A 22500-nucleotide genomic window follows, 5' to 3' on the forward strand; every position below is an offset into this window, starting at 1 on the left:
CTCTCATAGATTACTCCCAGGGAAACAGTAATCCTATTTACACTCTAATTACTAAATAAAGGGCGTGCCCTAATTGCACGCAGTAATTGTCCTCTATAGCATTTACATACAGAGTGCCAGTCCAGCCACATGTTGCATGTTGTTATTACTTGCACACACAGGAGACAGCAAAGCATACTTACTCATCAGCCACACAGCTTACACTGACGGTAGCCGTACCGTATCAAACAACTTTAACATTGTTACGTTACAAATATGCGCCACACTGTGAACCCACACCAAAAAAGAATGAAAAACACATTTCTGGAGAACATCCCACCGTAACACAACATAAACACAACACAACCATTACCCAGAATCCCATGCAGCCCTAACTCTTCCGGTCTACATTATACACCCCCGCTACCACCAAATCCCCCCACACATCAACCCCCCCCCTCTCCGTGCGTTGGTTGAGCGGAAGAGTTAGGACTGCATGGGATTCTGGGTATTGGTACCGTCAGTGTAAGATGTGTGGCTGCTGAGGTAGTACGCCTTGCTGTCACTTACGTGAGCGAGCTGAAATTGCATTCTACATGTGGTCGAGCAGGTACACTGTTAGGGCAGACTGTAGAGGGCGCCAAATGCAGTGTCATCACGCTCTGATATTCGGGAGTCTCCCGGGAAAAATGAGAGGGTTGGCAAGTATGACGCTATCAAGCGCCATTCATTCAAAACTCGCGGGCTGCACTAACATCAAATTTCCACATTAAAATCAAATTTCCACATTAAAGTGCGTGCCGCTACGTGTGTCGGAGACCCCTGGTTAACATAGCACAAAGCATTAAAGCTTTGTATGCGGTGTTTTTCATTTTACATTTTTTTTGTGGCTCCCATTACTTTCTTTAATTTGTGAAACTTGCCAAAATGGCTCTTTGAGTGGTAAAGGTTGCCGACCCCTGCCCTAGTTTATACAATATTGTGCAGCACAGTCCTAGAAAAAGAAGATTTAAAGCACAAAAACAAAAAAAGGGCTTGTTTAGCTGAAATGAATCAAACATTGCACTGGTAATTGTAATTAACTGACCTTTATTAAATGTATTCATATGCGACATATATTCCACTTATGACTGACAATTTATTTGCAATACATACATCCAACATTAACATCAAAAGATTGCATAATAAGATACAATTTTGAGAATATAGAGTAGTTATAGATTTTTAAAAAACATTTTATAAGTCTTATAAAAGGCACTGGATGAAGTGAGACTGTTACATGCACACATTGGCAGAATCACACCTGTAGTTTTTAACAATATCTGGCTATTGATAGTCGTTATTGCTTTGATTATTGCTGTGAGTCAAGTGCGCGCGTGTATGCACACACTCAATGGATATCAGCAGAATCCTAAAAAGACAGTATTGCAGTTTCTACACCAATTGAACATTTAAGTCGTTAACTCGCCCAGTTAAACAAAAGTGCCAATTGTGAAACAACGGCTGTTCCAAAATCAGTGTTTTCATATTGTTCTGGACGCGAGTGATACAATCCGTAAGTTGGAAGTCGGAACAATCCGACTGGTGCTAAGTTACAAACACTGTCGGTGACATCTAATAGTTTTACTACCGTTCAGTCGGAACACACCAATGTAAAATATATTTATAGAACTTAATGCATTCTGTCTAACGTCTGAGTATGAACCTATTTGCTTCCAAAAGTGTCTAACCTGCCATTTCATAATTAAAAACATGAAATCACATGGATACTGGAGAAAAAAAGCCCTGCGTTAAAATAGTACCCGACACACCTCATGACCTATAACGGCCCTCACAGAAAACCCCAAAATTTGTGCACGAGCACATCTTCGCCGCATCCCGTATCGAGCAGTCTGTTGCCGCATTCTTCCCAGCGACAGACCTCCCCCTGGTCCACCACCACAAACTTCCACTGCGCGAGGCTCTTGGCGGGAAGACTCACCGCGGCCGCCCAGTGTCCGTCCTCGGCGCTCTCAAGAGGGACGTACCCCTTCCAGTTTCCCAACTCCGGCCGGTTTCCTGTGACGGCCAACTTCTGGAAGGGCGACTGGGTGAGGTAGTGGACACGGAAGGTCACGCTGACGTTCCTACTTCCCACTTTTTCATGAAGAACGTGGAGCCCGTGGGTTTGTTGGACTTCATATGGGGGCTCTGAATCGGTGTGCTTTGGTTCTTCAGTGGGAAGCTGGTCTGCGGTGTGATGCTGGCCAAAAGACGGCAGTGTGAGGTTCATCCAGGGAAGATGTTGGTTACTATCTGTGATCCACTCGTTATGGTCCATAGTGGCCTCCATGATATTTATTTCAGTCTTTGCAAAGTTCTCATCTTTTTCGGTTTCTCTATTTTCTGCACAATCCCTTTTCTCCTTAAAACTTTCTGCAACTTTCCCATCCTGCTCATCACTTCTCATCTCTACTCTTTGGTCTCCAACCTGGTTTACTGTAAATGAGTCACGATCAGAACGGTCGGACAGCGGATCTGGTTGAGGCTCAAACCCCATTGCCGCTTCAACTTCCCCAATTACTGACAGACTTGCATTGTCTGCAAAGAGGCTAGTTTGAGTCTCCGGTTTCTCCTTCACGGGTGGTTCCTGATCCATCACCGGAAGCTCCATGGCACTGAAGTGATTCCCAGGGTCAGTTAGTTCAGGGCTGACGGCCATGCTGGAAATTCCGCTCTCTTCACCGACACCACATGTCATGTCGTTATCCCTCAGATCGCTTGGCATGAAGAGTGGTAGGGTCATGTCAGGAGAAGGATCAATGACGACAAAGGAAAAATCTTCAATTTGGACATTTTGTTGGTCTTGGGAGGAAATGCCCTTGTGGAAGGTTTGGTTTCTAGCATCTGTATCAACTGCAGAGTTAACCCTCAGATCCTGAATGGAGGGATCGATTTCAGTAATTGTGTCAATGATGTTTACATTGTTAATCTCTTGGGCACTTGGGCACATATGGGGTTTGGCCATATGTTCGACCGGTTCCTTATCTTCTGTGGTTGAATCATTTGCTATCGTTTCAATCCTGTTTTGGACTTGAGCTGGTGGCTCAAACTGGTTCGTCTTTTGGACGCTTTCTTGATCATCATAGACGAGAACATGGGGTTTGGAGATATGTTCGACCGGTTCCTTATCTTCTGTGGTTGTATCATTTTCAATCCTATTTTGGATTTTAGCCGATGGCTCAAACTGGTTCGTCTCTTGGATGCTTTCTTGATCATCATAGACGAGAACATGGGGTTTGGACGTATGTTCCACCGGTTCCTTATCTTCTACTGTAGTTGAACCATTTTCAATCATGTCTTGGACTTGAGCCGATGTCACCGGAGGTTCAAACTGGTTCATCTCTTGCAAGCTTTGTTGATCATCATAGACTAGAACATGGGGTTTGGACATATGTTCGACCGGTTCCTTATCTTCCACTGTGGTTGAATCATTTTCAATCATGTTTTGGACTTCAGCCGATGTCATCGGAGGTTCAAACTGGTTCATCTCCTGGGCGCTTTGGTGATCATCTTCGCCGAGAACATGGGGTATGGACCTATGTTCGACCGGTTCCTCATCTTCCACTGTGGTTGAATCATTTTCAATCATTTCAATCATGTTTTGGACTTGAGCCGATGTCACCGGAGGTTCAAACTGGTTCATCTCTTGGACGCTTTGTTGATCATCATCGCCGAGAACATGGGATTTGGACATATGTTCGACCGGTTCCTCATCTTCCACTGTGGTTGAACCATTTTCAGTCATGTTTTGGATTTCAGCCGATGTCATCGGAGGTTCAAATTGGTTCATCTCCTGAGCGCTTTGGTGATCATTATCGCCGAGAACATGGGGTATGGACATATGTTCGACCGGTTCCTCATCTTCCACTGTAGTTGAATCATTTTCAATCATGTTTTGGACCTCAGCCGATGTAATCGGAGGTTCAAATTGGTTCATCTCCTGGGCGCTTTGGTGATCATCATCGCCGAGAACATGGGGCTTGGACATATGTTCGACCGGTTCCTCATCTTCCACTGTGGTTGAATCATTTTCAATCATGTTTTGGATTTCAGCCGATGTCATCAGAGGTTCAAATTGGTTCATCTCCTGAGCGCTTTGGTGATCATCATCGCCGAGAACATGGGGTATGGACATATGTTCGACCGGTTCCTTATCTTCTGTGGTTGAATCATTTTCAATCATGTTTTGGACTTCAGCCGATGTCATCGGAGGTTCAAACTGGTTCACCTCTTGGACGCTTTGTTGATCATCATCGACGAGAACATGGGGTATGGACATATGTTCCACCGGTTCCTCATCTTCCACTGTGGTTGAACCATTTTCAGTCATTCCAGTCGCACTTTGACTTTGATCCGATGGCATTGGAGGTTCAACATCTTCATCCAAAGTTGGAACTTCTACTTTCCGTGGTTGGTCATTTGTTGACTTGTCAGGAAAAGAGCCCAAGGCATCAGAGGTGATACGTGACACGAGTTCATCCACGAGTTCTTCGAGCATAACCGGGACACTTGGCTTGTCTCCACTGCTGACACTAATTTGACAACCCTCCACAGGTTCATCCTGAAGAACATCCGTCTCTAGGTCGCATGTCAGGCTGTGGTCCTCTTGCTCCGAATGTTCTTCCGACTGAGCATCGACGTCAACAGCTGTGTCGTTCAAGCGATCTCCTTCATCGCCCTCTTCAGCCTGGATGACCTCGTTTGTTCTCTCCTCTTCTTGAACATTGTTTTGGTGGCGATTGACATTTTCAACGGCATTATTTAGGCTCGTGTGTGTCGTGTTCAGCTCCACGGTTTCCGTCTCTGGCGGAGATCCAATGTCTTGTTTATCTTGATCAGCATATTCCTCCAAGACGAGGGGTTCCTCCAAGTACACAACTTGACTCCAAGGCGGTAAGTTTCCCTCTTGTGTGGAGTTTTTCTTGGAAATACCCTCATCTGTGACAAGATCCCAGTGTGGTTGGTCCTGGGGAGGAGAATATGAAAGTAAACTTAAACTTCACCAGACAGATTGTGGCAATAAAACATGCTGGCCAGAGTTTCACATTGCAAGGACAAGTAAATCCATTATTATTTTTAAATGGCATGGAGACATTGCTTTCTGAATGTTCTGAACTCCTTTAAGGTCAGTGTGTACAATTTTACCCTGACGAGTCGCCATGTTTGAAGTTATAAAGGACAACTTCTCATAGCTGAGCTCTTTAGATCGCAAACTAATATCAACAGCGCCTCTGCTGGTTGCCATCAAGAACTGCACTCTATTTGACCTCCAACTGCATCTTTATCTTTCCCACACAATCAAGAGAGAAATAAATCATTCTTAGGCCAAGTTTGTCTTGACATCGGTCTGTTGTAGAACCAGAATGAGCAATAGTTGGACAGACTAGTTCATGGCTGTTTTTGTGATAGAGTGATTGGAGCACATACTTGTTGGTCACAAAAAACTATCATGAAGTTTGGTTCTTTTATGAATTTATTATGGGTCTACTGAAAATGTGAGCAAATGTGTTGGGTCAAAAGTATGCATACAGCAATGTTAATATTTGCTTACATGTCCCTTGGCAAGTTTACCTGCAATAAGGCGCTTTTGGTAGCCATCCACAAGCTTCTGCTTGAGTTTTTGACCACTCCTCTTGACAAAATTGGTGCCAATGGAACTGGTGCTTTAAATGGGACAATGAAAAAAGGAGGATTATCTCCAAATTCTTCAGGACAATCTAAAATCATCAGCCCGGAGGTTGGGTCTTGGGCGCAGTTGGGTGTTCCAACAGGACAATGACCCCAAACTAGGGATGATACTCGAAACCGGTTTTCCCGGTTGTTTGATAAGAAAAGAACCGAGTCCTCGGACTCTAATCCCTTTTTGAGAACCGGTACCCGTTATCGAGACCACTATAGTAAAGGAAAAGAGTTGATTCTTTATTCGAATCCCGTCCCGACCAGAAATGCTCCGTGGGACATCACAAGAAATGACGTCATGTAGCTCAGTCATTAGGCGCAGATAGCGAAAGCAGGAAAACAATGGACGGGAAAAAGTGCTCCAAGGTGTAATAAAGTTCAAAACAAAAGCTATAATCCATCGAATAGCTTTACTGAGAGATTTTAGCAGGGTAAAACACATGACCAACACTTTTACGACCAACCGGAAACATAGCAACCAGGCTAGCAACGCACCTCCTTTACGGCAGCTGTCGCAACGTTCTTAAAACAACCGCAGCACATACATATATATATACAACACATCTCCCTTTTTTAACTTTTGTTTTTCTTTACTTGTAAACAAAACAAAATCACACTGTATATGTGTTGTCTGTCTAATTATAAATAATGCAGACGAGGCGTGTTGGCTGAGTTCTTGACGTTTACTTTCACAGCGTGGCAACATGCAACACTTTTCGGGGCTACCGCGCATGCTCGTAACTCCCGTTGCATGCTGGGTAAGGTAGTTGTTATATTCTCTAGCTCATAACATTTTTCCCCACTATAAAGAAATAATGTTAACTCAATAAAGTGTATTTCTTTTTTTAGCTTTAACTTTTCATTTTTTAGCATTGTAACCACATTTGCAAACAACTTTTCTCTTCATAGAATTTTCTTTCAATAAAGAAATAAATTGCAAAAATGTCAAAGCATCATAACAAACAGTTATGTTCCAATAGCAGCAGAAGTGCACTTTTTGGAGAGCTGTATTATTTTCAGTTTTGTGCCCAAGGGACTGATTTTATTTAACACTATATTATTATTTATACACCTATAGTGATCACAGAGACATGTTTTTGTGTTACTGTATATATTTGTTTCTCTGAAAAATCCCACTTAATATACTTTGGGTAACAACAGTCAATATTTATTTATCTTATTTAATTTTTTTAGGTGGGTAACAGTCAATATTTATTTATTTATTAGATATTTTTTTATTATATAATAAAAGTGAGCTTTTGTTAAACCAAATATTGTGTGTTTTTTTCCATATACAACAACCTATCTGGACTCCATAAGAGAATCGATAAGGAATCGGTTCGATAAGAGGATTCGATAATAGGCTCGAACTCGATAATTCCTTATCAAACATCATCCCTACCCCAAACACACGTCAAAAGTGGTAAAGGAATGGCTAAATCAGGCTAGAATGAAGGTTTTAGAATGGCCTTCCCAAAGTCCTGACTTAAACGTGTGGACAATGCTGAAGAAACAAGTCCATGTCAGAAAACCAACACATTTAGCTGAACTGCACCAATTTTGTCAAGAAAAGTGGTCAAAAATTCAAGCAGAAGCTTGTGGATGGCTACCAAAAGCGCCTTATTGCAGGTAAACTTGCCAAGGGACATGTAAGCAAATATTAACATTGTTGTATGTATACTTTTGACCCAGCACATTTGCTCACATTTTCAGTAGAGCCATAATAAATTCATAAAAGAAGCAAACTTCATGAATTTTTTTTGTGACCAACAAATATGTGCTCCAATCACTACATCACAAAAAAATAAGACTTGTAGAAATGATTGTAAACTCAAGACAGCCATGACATGATGTTCTTTACAAGTGTATGTACACTTTTGACCGCGACTGTATATACATACATACTACGCAGCAAACAAAGGTTGTCAAATTGACAATAACATGTGTCTGACAAATTAATTCCTCTATAATGGCGTCATGTTAGTGTGTCCGAATTTTTGAAAAATAACAAATAAAAACAAACAAACATGCGTGAGTCAGGACTAGCTGTGGACACTTGGCACACCACCACGGTAGAAAACATCAAAAGCATGGAAACATTTGATTCTGAACACATCCAAGCGGACCTTGGAGTACGTCTGCGGTCGGATGTTCTGAGACTCTCCTCGGCAAGATAGTTGGCTTGTTTAGCTGGCAGCATATGATCGATACTACCTCAAAATTGTTTTGTTTGTTAATGTTTACACCAGGGGTCACCAACGTGGTGCCCGCGGGCACCAGGTAGCCCGTAAGGACCAGATGAGTAGCCCGCTGGCCTGTTCTAAAAATAGCTCAAATAGCAGCACTTACCAGTGAGCTGCCTCTATTTTTGGAATTGTATTTATTTACTAGCAAGCTGGTCTCGCTTTGGCCGACATTTTTAATTCTAAGAGAGACAAAACTCAAATAGAATTTGAAAATCCAACAAAATATTTTAAAGACTTGGTCTTCACTTGTTTAAATAAATTCATTAATTTTTTTACTTTGCTTCTTATAACTTTCAGATAGACAATTTTAGAGAAAAAATACAACCTTAAAAATGATTTTAGGATTTTTAAACACATATACCTTTTAAATTCCTTCCTCTTGTTTCCTGACAATTTAAATCAATGTTCAAGTATTTTTGTTTTTTTTTATTGTAAAGAATATTAAATACATTTTAATTTAATTCTTCATTTTAGCTTCTGTTTTTTCGACGAAGAATATTTGTGAAATATTTCTTCAAACTTATTATGATTAAAATTCAAAAAAATTATTCCGGCAAATCTAGAAAATCTGTAGAATCAAATTTAAATCTTATTTCAAAGTATTTTGAATGTTTTTTTTAAAATTTTTGTTCTGGAAAATCTAGAAGAAATAATGATTTGTCTTTGTTAGAAATATAGCTTGGTCCAATTTGTTATATATTCTAACAAAGTGCAGATTGGATTTTAACCTATTTAAAACATGTCATCAAAATTCTAAAATTAATCTTAATCAGGAAAAATTACTAATGATGTTCCATACATTATTTTTTTAAATTTCTTCAAAAAGATTCGAATTAGCTAGTTTTTCCTCTTCTTTTTTTCGGTTGAATTTTGAATTTTAAAGAGTCGAAATTGGAGATAAACTATGTTTCAAAATTTAATTGTCATTTTTTTCGTGTTTTCTCCTCTTTTAAACCGTTCAATTAAGTGTAAATGTCATTAATTATTAATAATAACGTAGAGTTAAAGGTAAATTGAGCAAATTGGCTATTTCTGGCAATTTTTTTTAAGTGTGTATCAAACTGGTAGCCCTTCGCATTAATCACTACCCAAGAAGTAGCTCTTGCTTTCAAAAAGGTTGGTGACCCCTGGTTTACACAATCAGGGAATAATTCCCCGGACACCTGAGGACTTTGAGGGCAAATGAGTAAATAGTTTTTGTCTTTGACTTTGTTTTGATCAAGCAATTGTATGTAATAAAAAGAGAAAAGGGAATTAGTTTAAATATTTCGTTGATATTGTTTTAAATGTATTAAAAGACTTAAACGGTCAAATTTTTAATTTTTTTTTGGTCCAATATGGTTCTTCCAACATGTTGGGTTGCAGACCCCTGGCCTAAAACAACAAGTGTAGAGCAAATTTCTTGGAGAAAAGGCAACATGCTGCCTTGTGATCTCGGTGTTTACATCTCTGTGTTTACATCCATACACAATCCTGAACATCCCGCCACAAAAACAAGTTGACTGCTTACATGCTCTTCATGGCAGACCTCAGGTGGTTCCACCAAGCTGCTCCGTGGAACCTCTTCATCCTTCACGGCGTCCACTCTGGCACCGGAGGAGCAGACCTCAGCATCCTCCTCCTGTACTTCCGCCACGGCACTTTGCAGGGCCAGACCGGGCTCCTCAAAGACCACATCTGGTTCCATGGACCAGGACTGCACAGTTTGCATGCGGGGTGAGGTATCATGGTGGCTGACTGGTGCTCGGATGTCAGTCTGAGGGGGAGAACAGAGCCAAGAGTCCCTCTCAGCAGCAGCACGGCGTTGCCGGACTTGGGGTTGAGTTTCAGTTTCTTCATCCTCTTGTTTCAATTCCAGGGAGTTGTCATCTGCAACTTCTAGCACACAAAACAAGTACTTTAGTTGCATTATAACACGCACCATAGAGCGTCTCTAATATTCTGTCCTTCAAAACACTGCCATATTTGGTATGATGCCGCGCACCACCTGCCACTGTCAGTCACAATTGAGCATTATCATCATTTACTAAAATGAGCCAATTCCTGAAGGAATTGCACGTGAATGCTCTAATGGCGAAGTTGAAGAGTTGGAATTTCCAGGAAAACCGGAATTTGGTTTGGAACTTGGGGAAGTGTTAGTTGGATGAGTGGAATGTGTTGATGTTGGAACGGTTTGAATAGGTTGAAAAATGTGGGAATTGTGCAACTTGGAAAAATGTCCCATTCATTTCAATGGGAACTTCCTGGAAATTTGGGAATTTAGGGAGAAGCAGGATTTTGTTTAGAAGCATGAATGTCCTGAATGAGAGGAATTGGCTGGTGTTGGAATTGTTTAAAATCGGTCAAGAAATGTTGACGTAGTAACAGTTTTTTAATTAAAAAAAATAGTATTACGGAATTTCGGGAAAACTGGGAATTTTTTTAAGTTCTAAAACCAACTTGATTTTTTTTCCTGACTAAGAAGAATGTTTTGACAGTGAAAAGGTTGGAAATAAGGTTAGAAAAAAAAGAGGAATTCCTGGAAATTTGTTGGTGGAAAAATGGTTGTTTGAATTTCCAGGATGAATTGAAAGTGTTAGGTGGAATGGTTTGAATCGGTTGAAAAATGTGGGAATTGTGGAAGTCTGAAAAATGGATAATTAATTTTGAATGGGGAAAATGTCCCTAAAAACTGGGAATTCTAGGAAATCCGGGATTTGTTTTTAATAATTGTTGACAGGGTGCACAATTCCTGAACAGGGAATATTTTGAAGTTGGAATGGTTTGATGGATGAAAAATGTGGGAGTTGTAAAATTTTGAAAAATGTCCCATTCATTTCAATGGGAACTTCCTGGAAATTTTGGAATTTAGGGAAAAGCAGGATTTTTTTAACTGATTAGAAGCATAAATGTCCTGAATGAGATGAATTGGTTGGTGTTGGAATTGTTTAAAATCGGTCAAGAAATGTTGACGTAGTAGCAGTTTAATAAAAAAAAAAATGGTATTACGGAATTTCGGGAAAACTGGGAATTTTTTAAAATTATAAAACCAACTTGTTTTTTTGTCCTGACTAAGAAGAATGTTTTGACAGTGAAACAGTTGGAAATAAGGTTGGAAAAAAACAGGAATTCTTGGAAATTTGTTGAAGGTGGAAAAATGGTTGTTCAAATTTCCAGGATGAATTGAATATTTTTAAGTTGGAACGGTTTGAATCGGATAAAAAATATGGGAGTTGTAAAACTTGTAAAAATGTCCCATTCATTTCAATGGGAACTTCCTGGAAATTTGGGAATTTAGGGAAAAGCGGGATTTTTTTTGGAAAATGATTAGAAGCATGAATGTCCTGAATGAGAGGAATTGGCTGGTGTTGGAATTGTTTAAAATCGGTCAAGAAATGTTGACGTAGTAACAGTTTTTTAATTTAAAAAAATAGTATTACGGAATTTCGGGAAAACTGGGAATTTTTTTAAGTTCTAAAACCAACTTGATTCTTTTTCCTGACTAAGAAGAATGTTTTGACAGTGAAAAGGTTGGAAATAAGGTTAGAAAAAAAAAGAGGAATTCCTGGAAATTTGTTGAAGGTGGAAAAATGGTTGTTTGAATTTCCAGGATGAATTGAAAGTGTTAGGTGGAATGGTTTGAATCAGTTGAAAAATGTAGGAATTGTGGAAGTCTGAAAAATGGATAATTAATTTAGAATGGGGAAAATGTCCCTAAAAACTGGGAATTCTAGGAAATCCGGAATTTGTATTTAATAATTGTTGACAGGGTGCACAATTCCTGAACAGGGAATATTTTGAAATTGGAATGGTTTGATGGATGAAAAATGTGGGAGTTGTAAAATTTTGAAAAATGTCCCATTCATTTCAATGGGAACTTCCTGGAAATTTGGGAATTTAGGGAAAAGCGGGATTTTTTTGGGAAAATGATTAGAAGCATGAATGTCCTGAATGAGAGGAATTGGCTGGTGTTGGAATTGTTTAAAATCGGTCAAGAAATGTTGACGTAGTAGCAGTTTTTTAATTTAAAAAAATAGTATTACGGAATTTCGGGAAAACTGGGAATTTTTTTAAGTTCTAAAACCAACTTGATTTTTTTTCCTGACTAAGAAGAATGTTTTGACAGTGAAAAGGTTGGAAATAAGGTTAGAAAAAAATTTTGTTGAAGGTGGAAAAATGGTTGTTTGAATTTCCAGGATGAATTGAAAGTGTTAGGTGGAATGGTTTGAATCAGTTGAAAAATGTAGGAATTGTGGAAGTCTGAAAAATGGATAATTAATTTAGAATGGGGAAAATGTCCCTAAAAACTGGGAATTCTAGGAAATCCGGGATTTGTATTTAATAATTGTTGACAGGGTGCACAATTCCTGAACAGGGAATATTTTGAAGTTGGAATGGTTTGATGGATGAAAAATGTGGGAGTTGTAAAATTTTGAAAAATGTCCCATTCATTTCAATGGGAACTTCCTGGAAATTTTGGAATTTAGGGAAAAACTGGATTTTTTTTTTAACTGATTAGAAGCATGAATGTCCTGAATGAGATTAATTGGTTGGTGTTGGAATTGTTTAAAATCGGTCAAGAAATGTTGACGTAGTAGCAGTTTAATAAAAATTAAAAAAATGGTATTACGGAATTTCGGGAAAACTGGGAATTTTTTAAAGTTATAAAACCAACTTGTTTTTTTGTCCTGACTGAGAAGAATGTTTTGACAGTGAAACAGTTGGAAATAAGGTTAGAAAAAAACAGGAATTCCTGGAAATGTGTTGAAGGTGGAAAAATGGTTGTTCAAATTTCCAGGATGAATTGAATGTGTTGAAGGTGGAATGGTTTGAATCGGTTGAAAAATGTGGGAATTGTGGAAGTCTGAAAAATGGATAATTAATTTTGAATGGGGAAAATGTCCCTAAAAACTGGGAATTCTAGGAAATCCGGGATTTTTTTAAAATAATTTTTGAAAAGGCGCACATGGGTCCTGAACAAGGGGAATATTTTGAAGTTGGAACGGTTTGAATCGGATAAAAAATATGGGAGTTGTAAAACTTGTAAAAATGTCCCATTCATTTCAATGGGAACTTCCTGGAAATTTGGGAATTTTTTTAGAAGCATGAATGTCCTGAATGAGAGGAATTGGCTGGTGTTGGAATTGTTTAAAATCGGTCAAGAAATGTTGACGTAGTAACAGTTTTTTAATTTAAAAAAATGGTATTACGGAATTTCGGGAAAACTGGGAATTTTTTAAAGTTCTAAAACCAACTTGATTTTTTGTCCTGACTAAGAAGAATGTTTTGACAGTGAAAAGGTTGGAAATAAGGTTAGAAAAAAAAGAGGAATTCCTGGCTGAGAAGAATGTTTTGACAGTGAAACAGTTGGAAATAAGGTTAGAAAAAAACAGGAATTCCTGGAAATTTGTTGAAGGTGGAAAAATGGTTGTTCAAATTTCCAGGATGAATTGAAAGTGTTGAAGGTGGAATGGTTTGAATCGGTTGAAAAATGTGGGACTTGTGGAAGTCTGAAAAACGGATACCGGTAATTCATTTTGAATGGGGAAAATGTCCCTAAAAACTGGGAATTCTAGGAAATCAGGGATTTTTTTTAAAATAATTTTTGAAAAGGTGCACATGGGTCCTGAACAAGGGGAATATTTTGAAGTTGGAACGGTTTGAATCGGATAAAAAATATGGGAGTTGTAAAACTTGTAAAAATGTCCCATTCATTTCAATGGGAACTTCCTGGAAATTTGGGAATTTAGGGAAAAGTGGGATTTTTTTGGAAAATGATTAGAAGCATGAATGTCCTGAATGAGAGGAATTGGTTGGTGTTGGAATTGTTTAAAATCGGTCAAGAAATGTTGAATTAGTAACAGTTTTTAATTAAAAAAATGGTATTACGGAATTTCGGGAAAACTGGGAACTCCATGGACACAGAAAAACCAAAATATGAAATCAGAACCAATAGTAGGAGTTAGGGTTGTATGGTACTCGTATAGTATGGCGGTACTAACGAATCAAAAACAGTATAATACTCTGTTTGCGTCGTCACGCCATGACATTGCAGGTTTTACGAGCAGAGGAGCATGTTCGGCAGCGCACGCACACAGAGTACTTACAAGCAGACACAGTGTGTAGACAGAAAAGGGAGAATGGACGCATTTTGGCCTAAAAACTAACAATAGAGGTAAAGTTATAAATTACTAATATTCATCTCCATGGCGACAAATAAAGTAAGTTTCTTACAAGTACCATTATCACTGGAGGACGAGGAATAGCTAAACATGCTTCACTACACAGCGTAGGATACAATAGCTCACCGGCGTCACAATGTAAACAAATGCCATGGGTGGATCTACACCTGACATCCACTGTAATGATAGCAAGTACAAGAGCGTATCTAGTCGATAATACTATGATTACATCGATATTTTTCACAGTCACAAAATCTTTTTTACTTTTTAAAAAATTCATATTATGTTTATAAAGTCAGTAAATACGTCCCTGAACACATGAGGACTTAAATTATGACCAATGTATGATCCTGTAACTACTTGGTATCGGATCGATACTTAAATGTGTGGTATCATCCAAAACTAATGTAAAGTACACACCGTAGGAGGATACAATAGCACAGGGCCACACCTACCCTTTACATCAGTATTTCTTAACCATATTATTATTGGTTTATTAGGTATTATATTTTATTGTATGATCCTGTAGCTACTTGGTATCGTATTGATACCCAAATTTGTGGTATCATCCAAAACTAATGTAAAGTATCAAAGAAGAGAAGAATAAGTGATTATTACATTTCAACAGAAGTGTAGATAGAACATGTTAAAAGAGAAAATAGGCAGATATTAACAGTAAATGAACAAGTAGATTAATAATCCATTTTTTACAGCTTGTCCCTTAAAATGTGTACAAAATAATAAGTGTATAAATGACACAATATGTTACTGCAGACTAATTAGGAGTCTTTGTTTGTTTACTTACTACTAAAAGACAAGTTGTCTAGTATGTTCACTATTTTATTTAAGGACTAAATTGCAATAATAAACATATGTTTCATGTACACTAAGATTTTTTGTTAAAATAAAGTTAAAATTAAAAAAAATTGTGGTCCCCTTTATTTAGAAAAAGTATCAAAATACATTTTGGTACCGGTCCCAAAATATTGGTATCAGGACCACCCTAGTAGGAATTACTTAAATGTTTCACCACCATCTTGTTATTTTGCTTGATAATTATAAAAAATGTAAATCATTCAATGATGTAGAACATTTGAAGTATCAGCATTGGTATGACCAGTCGCGGTCAAAAGTGTACATACACTTGTAAAGAACATCATGTCATGGCTGTCTTGAGTTTACAATCATTTCTACAACTCTTATTTTTTTTCAGGCCCAGAGCATAATACTACCACCACCGTGCTTGACGGTAGGAATGGTGTTCCTCCCACCTTTTCTCCTCCAAACATATTGCTGGGTATTGTGGTCAAACAGCTCCATTTTTGTTCCATCTGACATCACATGGACAAAGATAAGACCTTCTAGAGGAAATTTCTGCGGTAAGATGCAACAAAAATGGAGCCGTTTGACCACAATACCCAGCAATATGTTTGGAGGAGAATAGGTGAGGCCTTTAATCCCAGGAACACCATGCCCACCGTCAAGCATGGTGGTGGTAGTATTATGCTCTGGGCCTGTTTTGCTGCCAATGGAACTGCTGCTTTACAGAGAGTAAATAGGACAATGAAAAAGGAGGATTACCTCCAAATTCTTCAGGACAAGCTAAAATCATCAGCCCGGAGGTTGGGTCTAGGGCGCAGTTGGGTGTTCCAACAGGACAATGACCCCAAACACACCTCAACAGTGGTAAAGGAATGGCTAAATCAGGCTAGAATGAAGGTTTTAGAATGGCCTTCCCAAAGTCCTGACTTAAACAATAATAATAATATATTTTATTTGTAAAAACACTTTACATTGAGCAAACAACCTCAAAGTGCTACAGTGCATTAAAAAAGTAAACTAGAACAGCCTAATAGCTAGAACTAGCATATATATATATATATATATATATATATATATATATAAATAAAGGCTTTTTTTTTTTTTTTTTAGAAAAAAGAAGGGTTTTTAAGTAGGGATGTCCGATAATGGCTTTTATCCGATATTCCGATATTGTCCAACTCTTTAATTACCGATACCGATATCAACCGATACCAACCGATATATGCAGTCGTGGAATTAACACATTATTATGCCTAATTTGGACAACCAGGTATGGTGAAGATAAGGTACTTTTTAAAAATAATAATAAAATAAGATAACTAAATTAAAAACATTTTCTTGAATAAAAAAGAAAGTAAAACAATATATTACATAGAAAATAGTAATGAATGAAAACGAGTAAAATTAACTGTTAAAGGTTAGTACTATTAGTGGAGCAGCAGCACGCACAATCATGTGTGCTTACGGACTGTATCCCTTGCAGACTGTATTGATATATATTGATATATAATCTAGGAACCTTGCAGACTGTATTGATATATATTGATATATAATGTAGGAACCAGAATATTGATAACAGAAAGACATGGGGGAGGGAGGTTTTTTGGGTTGGTGCACCAATTGTAAGTGTATCTTGTGTTTTTTATGTTGATTTAATAAAAAAAAACAAAAAAACAAAAAAAAAACGATACAGATAATAAAAAAACCGATACCGATAATTTCCGATATTACATTTTAACGCATTTATCGGCCGATAATATCGGACATCCCTATTTTTAAGCCTTTTTTAAAAAAAGCATCCACAGTCTGTGGTGCCCTCAGGTGGTCAGGGAGAGCGTTCCACAGTCTGGGAGCGGCGGAACAGAAATCCCGGTCTCCCATTGTTCGGAGGGGGGTGAGCAGTTCTTTGAGGTATAGGGGGGGCATTTCCATTAGTAGGGAGATGTGTGGACAATGCTGAAGAAACAAGTCCATGTCAGAAAACCATCACATTTAGCTTGCTTTAACTTGCCAAAGGGACATGTAAGCAAATATTAACATTGCTGTATGTATACTTTTTGTCACATTTTCAGTAGACCCATAATAAATTCATAAAAAACACAAAAAAATAGAAATGATTCAAGACAGCCATGACATGATGTCCTTTACAAGTGTATGTCAACTTTTGACCTCGACTGTATATTAAAAAAAATTAAGAAAAAAAACAAAAAAATATCTAAGTTTATTCGCATGTTTGTGTGGATGTAGATGTTCCAAAAGTGTATTATTTAACAAAAAAAAAAAAAAAAAAAAATATATATATATATATATAAAAAAATGTGTTGGACTTTGTCCAATCATTCCAAAGCACATGTCTGACGTCACCATCTCAAAAAGTGAGCTTCTTCCACACCAAACTCCTCCAAACATTCCTTTTAAAGCCCCCTTGAAGCCTATTTTTAATATTGTCGCCCATAAGACAGTAACTCACACTAACTGACGCACTTCAGGACAAACACGTTTATTTGCCATTTTTGCCATGACGTCATGCGATGACGTACCTGTTGAAGCAGCGGCTCTCGCCGCCTCCAGTCCGGCCTGCGCGGACTCGTCGCCCCCGGCGGGAAGGAGCTTCACTTCCTCGGTCTTCCTCCTCCTCACGGCCCGGTAGATGACGTAGCCCGCCAGCACCGACACCACGGCGAACACGGCCAGAGCCACGGCCGGACCGTGTCGCCCGATCATGCAGAAGAGGGACGCCAGGTCGACACGTCTTTCCACGGCCACGCCGTCGCTGCCTGTGAGGCCCATGGCCGGTTTGGGTGATAAAGGGTGACGATGTGACGTGATAGCGTCCGTGGGCGAGCCTGGTGGGAGTGCGTGCGTGAGTGCGTGCGTGCGCGACGACGGCGTGGACGCCTCTTGTTGCTGCTGCAGGTGCAGCTCATTGGCTGATGACGTCACAGGGGGGCACGACGTTTCATTCATAAAAAAAGACGTTTGGACGAATATAAAAAAAACAATAATTTAATGGCGAGCGTAATGAAGAGCAATTCGTCAGGCAAAAAAAAAAAGGCAATAACAGTAAAAAAATAAAATACAATAAACAAAAAGGCTTGATTCAATTAGAGAATTTGCATAATTGCATACCCGGATGTTGCACTCAAACGTGCAATAATGGACTCTAACCACCCTCAATCGTCGCGGTGATTTTTTTGTACCGTTGACTTAATTTTTCTATTCTTGAATACATCACTGTTTTTTTTTCTTTAAGATTGTACCTTTGAATATGAAGAAAAAAAAAAGTTTTTCATTTTTTACCATAAAAATAAAGATTTAGAAACCTTCAATCATCGCCAATGGAAAAGGAGGGACGAACTCGGGAACGTCATTTCCGGTAATCACATCGCAATGATAGTAATCGATTATGGTATATTTTTTGTACCGTTGAATTAATTTGCTTTTCTTGTATACATCACTATTTTTTTATTTTATTTTTAAGATTGGACCTTTGAATATGAAAATATTTTTTGGTTTTAATTTTTTAACCAAAAATAAAGATTTAAAAACCTTCAATCATCGCCAACGGAAAAGGAGGGACGAACTCGGGAACGTCATTTCCGGTAACCACATGCAATGATAGTAATCGATCATGTTTTTTTTCTTTAAGATTGTACCTTTGAATATGAAAAAAAAATTGTTTATAATTTTTTTTTTATACCAAAAATAAAGATTTAAAAAACCTTCAATTATTACCAACGGAAAAGGAGGGACGAATTCTGCAACGTCATTTCCGGTAATCACATTTCCGCAATGATAGTAATCGATCATGGGATATTTTTTGTACAATTGAATTAATTTCTTATTCTTGAATACATCACTATTTTTTTTCTTTAAAGATTTTACTTTTGAATATGAAAAAAAATGTGTTGTGTTCTTTTTTTTTTTTTCAACCAAAAATAAAGATTTAAAAACCTTCAATCATCGCCAACGGAAAAGGAGGGACGAACTCGGCGACGTCATTTCCGGTAATCACATCGCAATGTTATTAATCGATCATGGGATATTTTTTTGTACCGTTGAATTAATTTGCTTTTCTTGAATAAATCACAATTTTTTTTCTTTAAGATTGAACTTTGAATATGAAAATATTTTTCGTTTTTAATTTTTTTTACCAAAATTATTTTTATTTTTATATAAACGGTTTGTATAAAAATAAAAATAATTTTGGTAAAAAAATATATAAATAAATGTTTATAATAAACCTTTATTTATAAATTTCAACATTTACAAACAGTTGAAAATAATAATCAAAGTAAGAAAACAGTACAAAACAGTATAAAAACTGTACAAAACAGCACCAGGGGGTTGTAAATTCAAAGTAACTAAAATAGAATGCAAAAAAAAAAAATATATATATATATAAAATAAAGTGCAAAGCCATAGGCTCACTCAATCTCAGTAAATAACTTACATTTGGAACACAGCATCATCGTTTTCACAGCTTTTTGGTTGTTAGAGGTGGAGAGTTTTAATGTAGAGTTCTAAATCTTTTTTAAAGGCACAAAAAACAGGTCGGGTATTGAGAAACTTACATTTAAGAATATAAAACGTAGCCAATAGTATAATGAGGTTGCAAAGGTAAAATTCCTTTTCAATTTTTTAAATGTATTTTTTTTATTTATTTATTTTTAACCAAAAACAAAAATTTAAAAACCTTCAATCATTGCCAACGGAAAAGGAGGGACGAACTCGCTGACGTCATTTCCGGTATCACATCGCTATGATAGTAATCGGTGTGGGACAGCAAAGTTCATCAACGAAGTGGGAAGTTAGTAGAAATATTTAACGTGTAAGTACATCAGTGTTGGAATTAAAACGCAGCCAAACATTAATAACACCTCCCACACCTGTTTTTAATACGTTTCTGTTTGGTCTGCTGATTAAATGATGTAATAGCGCCCAACATCCACTAGATGTCGTACTAATACCTGGGATTTATATAGCGCTTTTCTAAGTACCCAAAGTCGCTTTACATGTTAAAAACCCATCATTCATTCACACCTGGTGGTGGTAAGCTACTGAACCCATTCAACTGAATTTATAAACGCACAACTGCTTGAAAACGAAACTAAACAAAATAGGACTCATAGGATTCATTAATGGTTGTTTGAACACAATAATAAAAAATATTTAAATTCACTTGACAAATAAAACAATTCCCTAAGTAAAGGCCGCGTTCAATTAGTAAATTTGCATAATTGCATACCCGGATGTTGCACGTTTGAGCGAATGGACTCAACCACCCTCAATCGTCGCGTTGATTTTTTGTATCGTTGACTTAATTTTTCTATTCTTGAATACATCACTATTTTTTTCTTTAAGATTGTACCTTATGAATATGAAAATATTTTTTGTTTTTCATTTTTTACCAAAAATAAAGATTTAAAAACCTTCAATCATCACCAACGGAAACGGAGGACGGGCTCGGTGACGTCATTTCCGGTAATCACATCGCATTGATAGTAATCGATTTAGGACAGCAAAAATATAGAAGAGATCACATTTGTTTTTGTTTTTTATAAACGTCTGTAACATAGAAATGTTTGTCAACATTATTATGCTCCAGGCAACGTTTTTTCTACTCGATTTATGAAAGTAAGGCCTACATTTTCTAATTGTCTTAATGGTTTTACAATGATCAATCACATCTTGGAGGATGATTAAGAGTACAAACTCCCTTGAATTGATATCTTTGTTTAAAACATTCAAAGTGATTTAGGTAGCCCCTTTTTTTCTTTTTGGATTATTTTTTTTGTCATATTTTTTTATTATTATTATTTATTAATATTTAATACTCTATCTGTATTTGCTTTTGTTTTATTTTCTTAACATGTTAGGCTGATGTTGAAAGTGGCTTGACATTTGTGTGCATTATGAATGTATGTTTGTTGTTCAATAATAAAAAATAATTTAAAAAAATAAAAGCAATTAGGACAGCAAAATTCAAAATCCACGTCCTCAGAAAATAACTGGGCCGTTAGTAGAAATATTTAACGTGTAAGTACATCTGTGTGGGAAGTAAAACACAGCCAAACATTAATAAACACCTCCCACACCTGTTTTTAATACGTTTCTGCTTGGGCTGCTGATTAAATAATGTAATAGCGCCTATCATCCACTAGATGTCGTAATGAACCCATTCAACTGAATTTATGAGCGCACTGCTTACATTTTCTGACGTCATAACTGCTTATAAACCAAACTAAACAAAATAGGACACACTTAAAAACAACTTTTTCTGTCTGGATTCATGTTGGTTGTTTGAACACAATAATAAACATTGTTGAAATTAATTTGACAAATAAAACAATTCCCTCAGTATATATATATATATATATATATATATATATATATATATATATATATATATATATATATATATATATATATATATATATATATATATATATATATATATATATATATATATATATATATATATATATATATATATATATATATATATATATATTTATTATTTATACATTTATTATTTATATTTATATATATATATATATATATATATATATATATATATATATATATATATATATATATATATATATATATATATATATATATATATATATATATATATATATATATATATATATATATATTTATATACCAACTGGTAAAATCACGGCATGATGACTTAAAAATAAAGACATCTTCAGATTGTTTTCTTTGTTTAAAAAATAGAACAAGCACATTCTGAAATTGTACAAATCATATTGTTTTTTATTTTTTATTTTTTTTTACAATTACCTGTTGCGGTTAATAGTGTATATACTTTATTTGTCGTTAATTATATATTCTGAATAAATGATGAGATAATGTTCATCAGTCAACTCATTGGTGTTCATTTTCAGTCTATCAAGATAAAACAATTATATCAAAATCAAATTACAGGATGTTATTTATGTAGTTTGATCATTTTCCTCGACTGATGCACTAACACCATGTGGTTTATTTTGTACATATGTAGCAGCATCTACAAATATACAAATAATTGCTATTGCGACATCCAGTGGACGCATTTAGAACAGCAGTTTCTTTTAATCAAAAATTTCAGGTTCATTTTTATACTTAGCGAACTCATCCCGCATGGATGACAGAGTCTGGTGTGGATGAACTTGACTGGCCTGCACAGAGTCCTGACCTGAGCCCGATAGAACACCTTTGGGATGAATTAGAACGGAGACTGAGAGCCAGGCCTTCTCCACCTCGACCTCACCAATGCGCTTTTGGAAGAATGGTGGAAAATCCCTATAAAGACACTCCGCAACCTTGTGGACAGCCTTCCCAGAAGAGTTGAAGCTGTAATAGCTGCAATATAGTGTATGTTTAAACATTTAGGGATGATTACTTGGGGGTGCAGAGGTTTGTCCAAGCTGAAGTCCAAGGTCAGATGGACAGGTTCAGGTATAGTGAAGTGTTGGAGGGTCTAATACAGCAGAAGGTCAATTAGCTTTATAAATCACGCACACAAAGAGTGACTTCTGTGGCGCACACACGCACTTCCTGTG

The 22500-nt window shown here is 36.9% G+C and overlaps 1 protein-coding gene across 1 annotated transcript; it reads right to left on the reverse strand.

The window, feature by feature from the left end:
* Positions 1 to 1051: 1051 nt before the first annotated feature.
* stbd1 (starch binding domain 1) lies at positions 1052 to 17911 on the reverse strand. The gene is made up of 3 exons (XM_062031716.1): positions 17470 to 17911; positions 9457 to 9824; positions 1052 to 4987 (listed from the first exon to the last, which is right to left on the reverse strand). The coding sequence occupies exons 1-3, from the start codon at positions 17894 to 17896 to the stop codon at positions 1811 to 1813; spliced, it is 3972 nt and encodes a 1323-aa protein (XP_061887700.1). The 5' UTR covers positions 17897 to 17911; the 3' UTR covers positions 1052 to 1810.
* Positions 17912 to 22500: the final 4589 nt, after the last annotated feature.

This window comes from Entelurus aequoreus, linkage group LG21, assembly GCF_033978785.1.
Source record: "Entelurus aequoreus isolate RoL-2023_Sb linkage group LG21, RoL_Eaeq_v1.1, whole genome shotgun sequence".
NCBI classification, from domain to species: Eukaryota; Metazoa; Chordata; class Actinopteri; order Syngnathiformes; family Syngnathidae; genus Entelurus; species Entelurus aequoreus.

Bases quoted from the DNA above. Each gene is read 5' to 3' on its own strand.
- stbd1 (XM_062031716.1), bottom strand. From the start codon at position 17,896: ATGAATGAAACGTCGTGCCCCCCTGTGACGTCATCAGCCAATGAGCTG. The intron at 9,825-17,469 runs GTACGTCATCGC...TTTGTGTGCTAG, and splicing joins GAGAGCCGCTGCTTCAACAG to AAGTTGCAGATGACAACTCC. The intron at 4,988-9,456 runs GTAAGCAGTCAA...TCTCCTCCCCAG, and splicing joins AGGTCTGCCATGAAGAGCAT to GACCAACCACACTGGGATCT.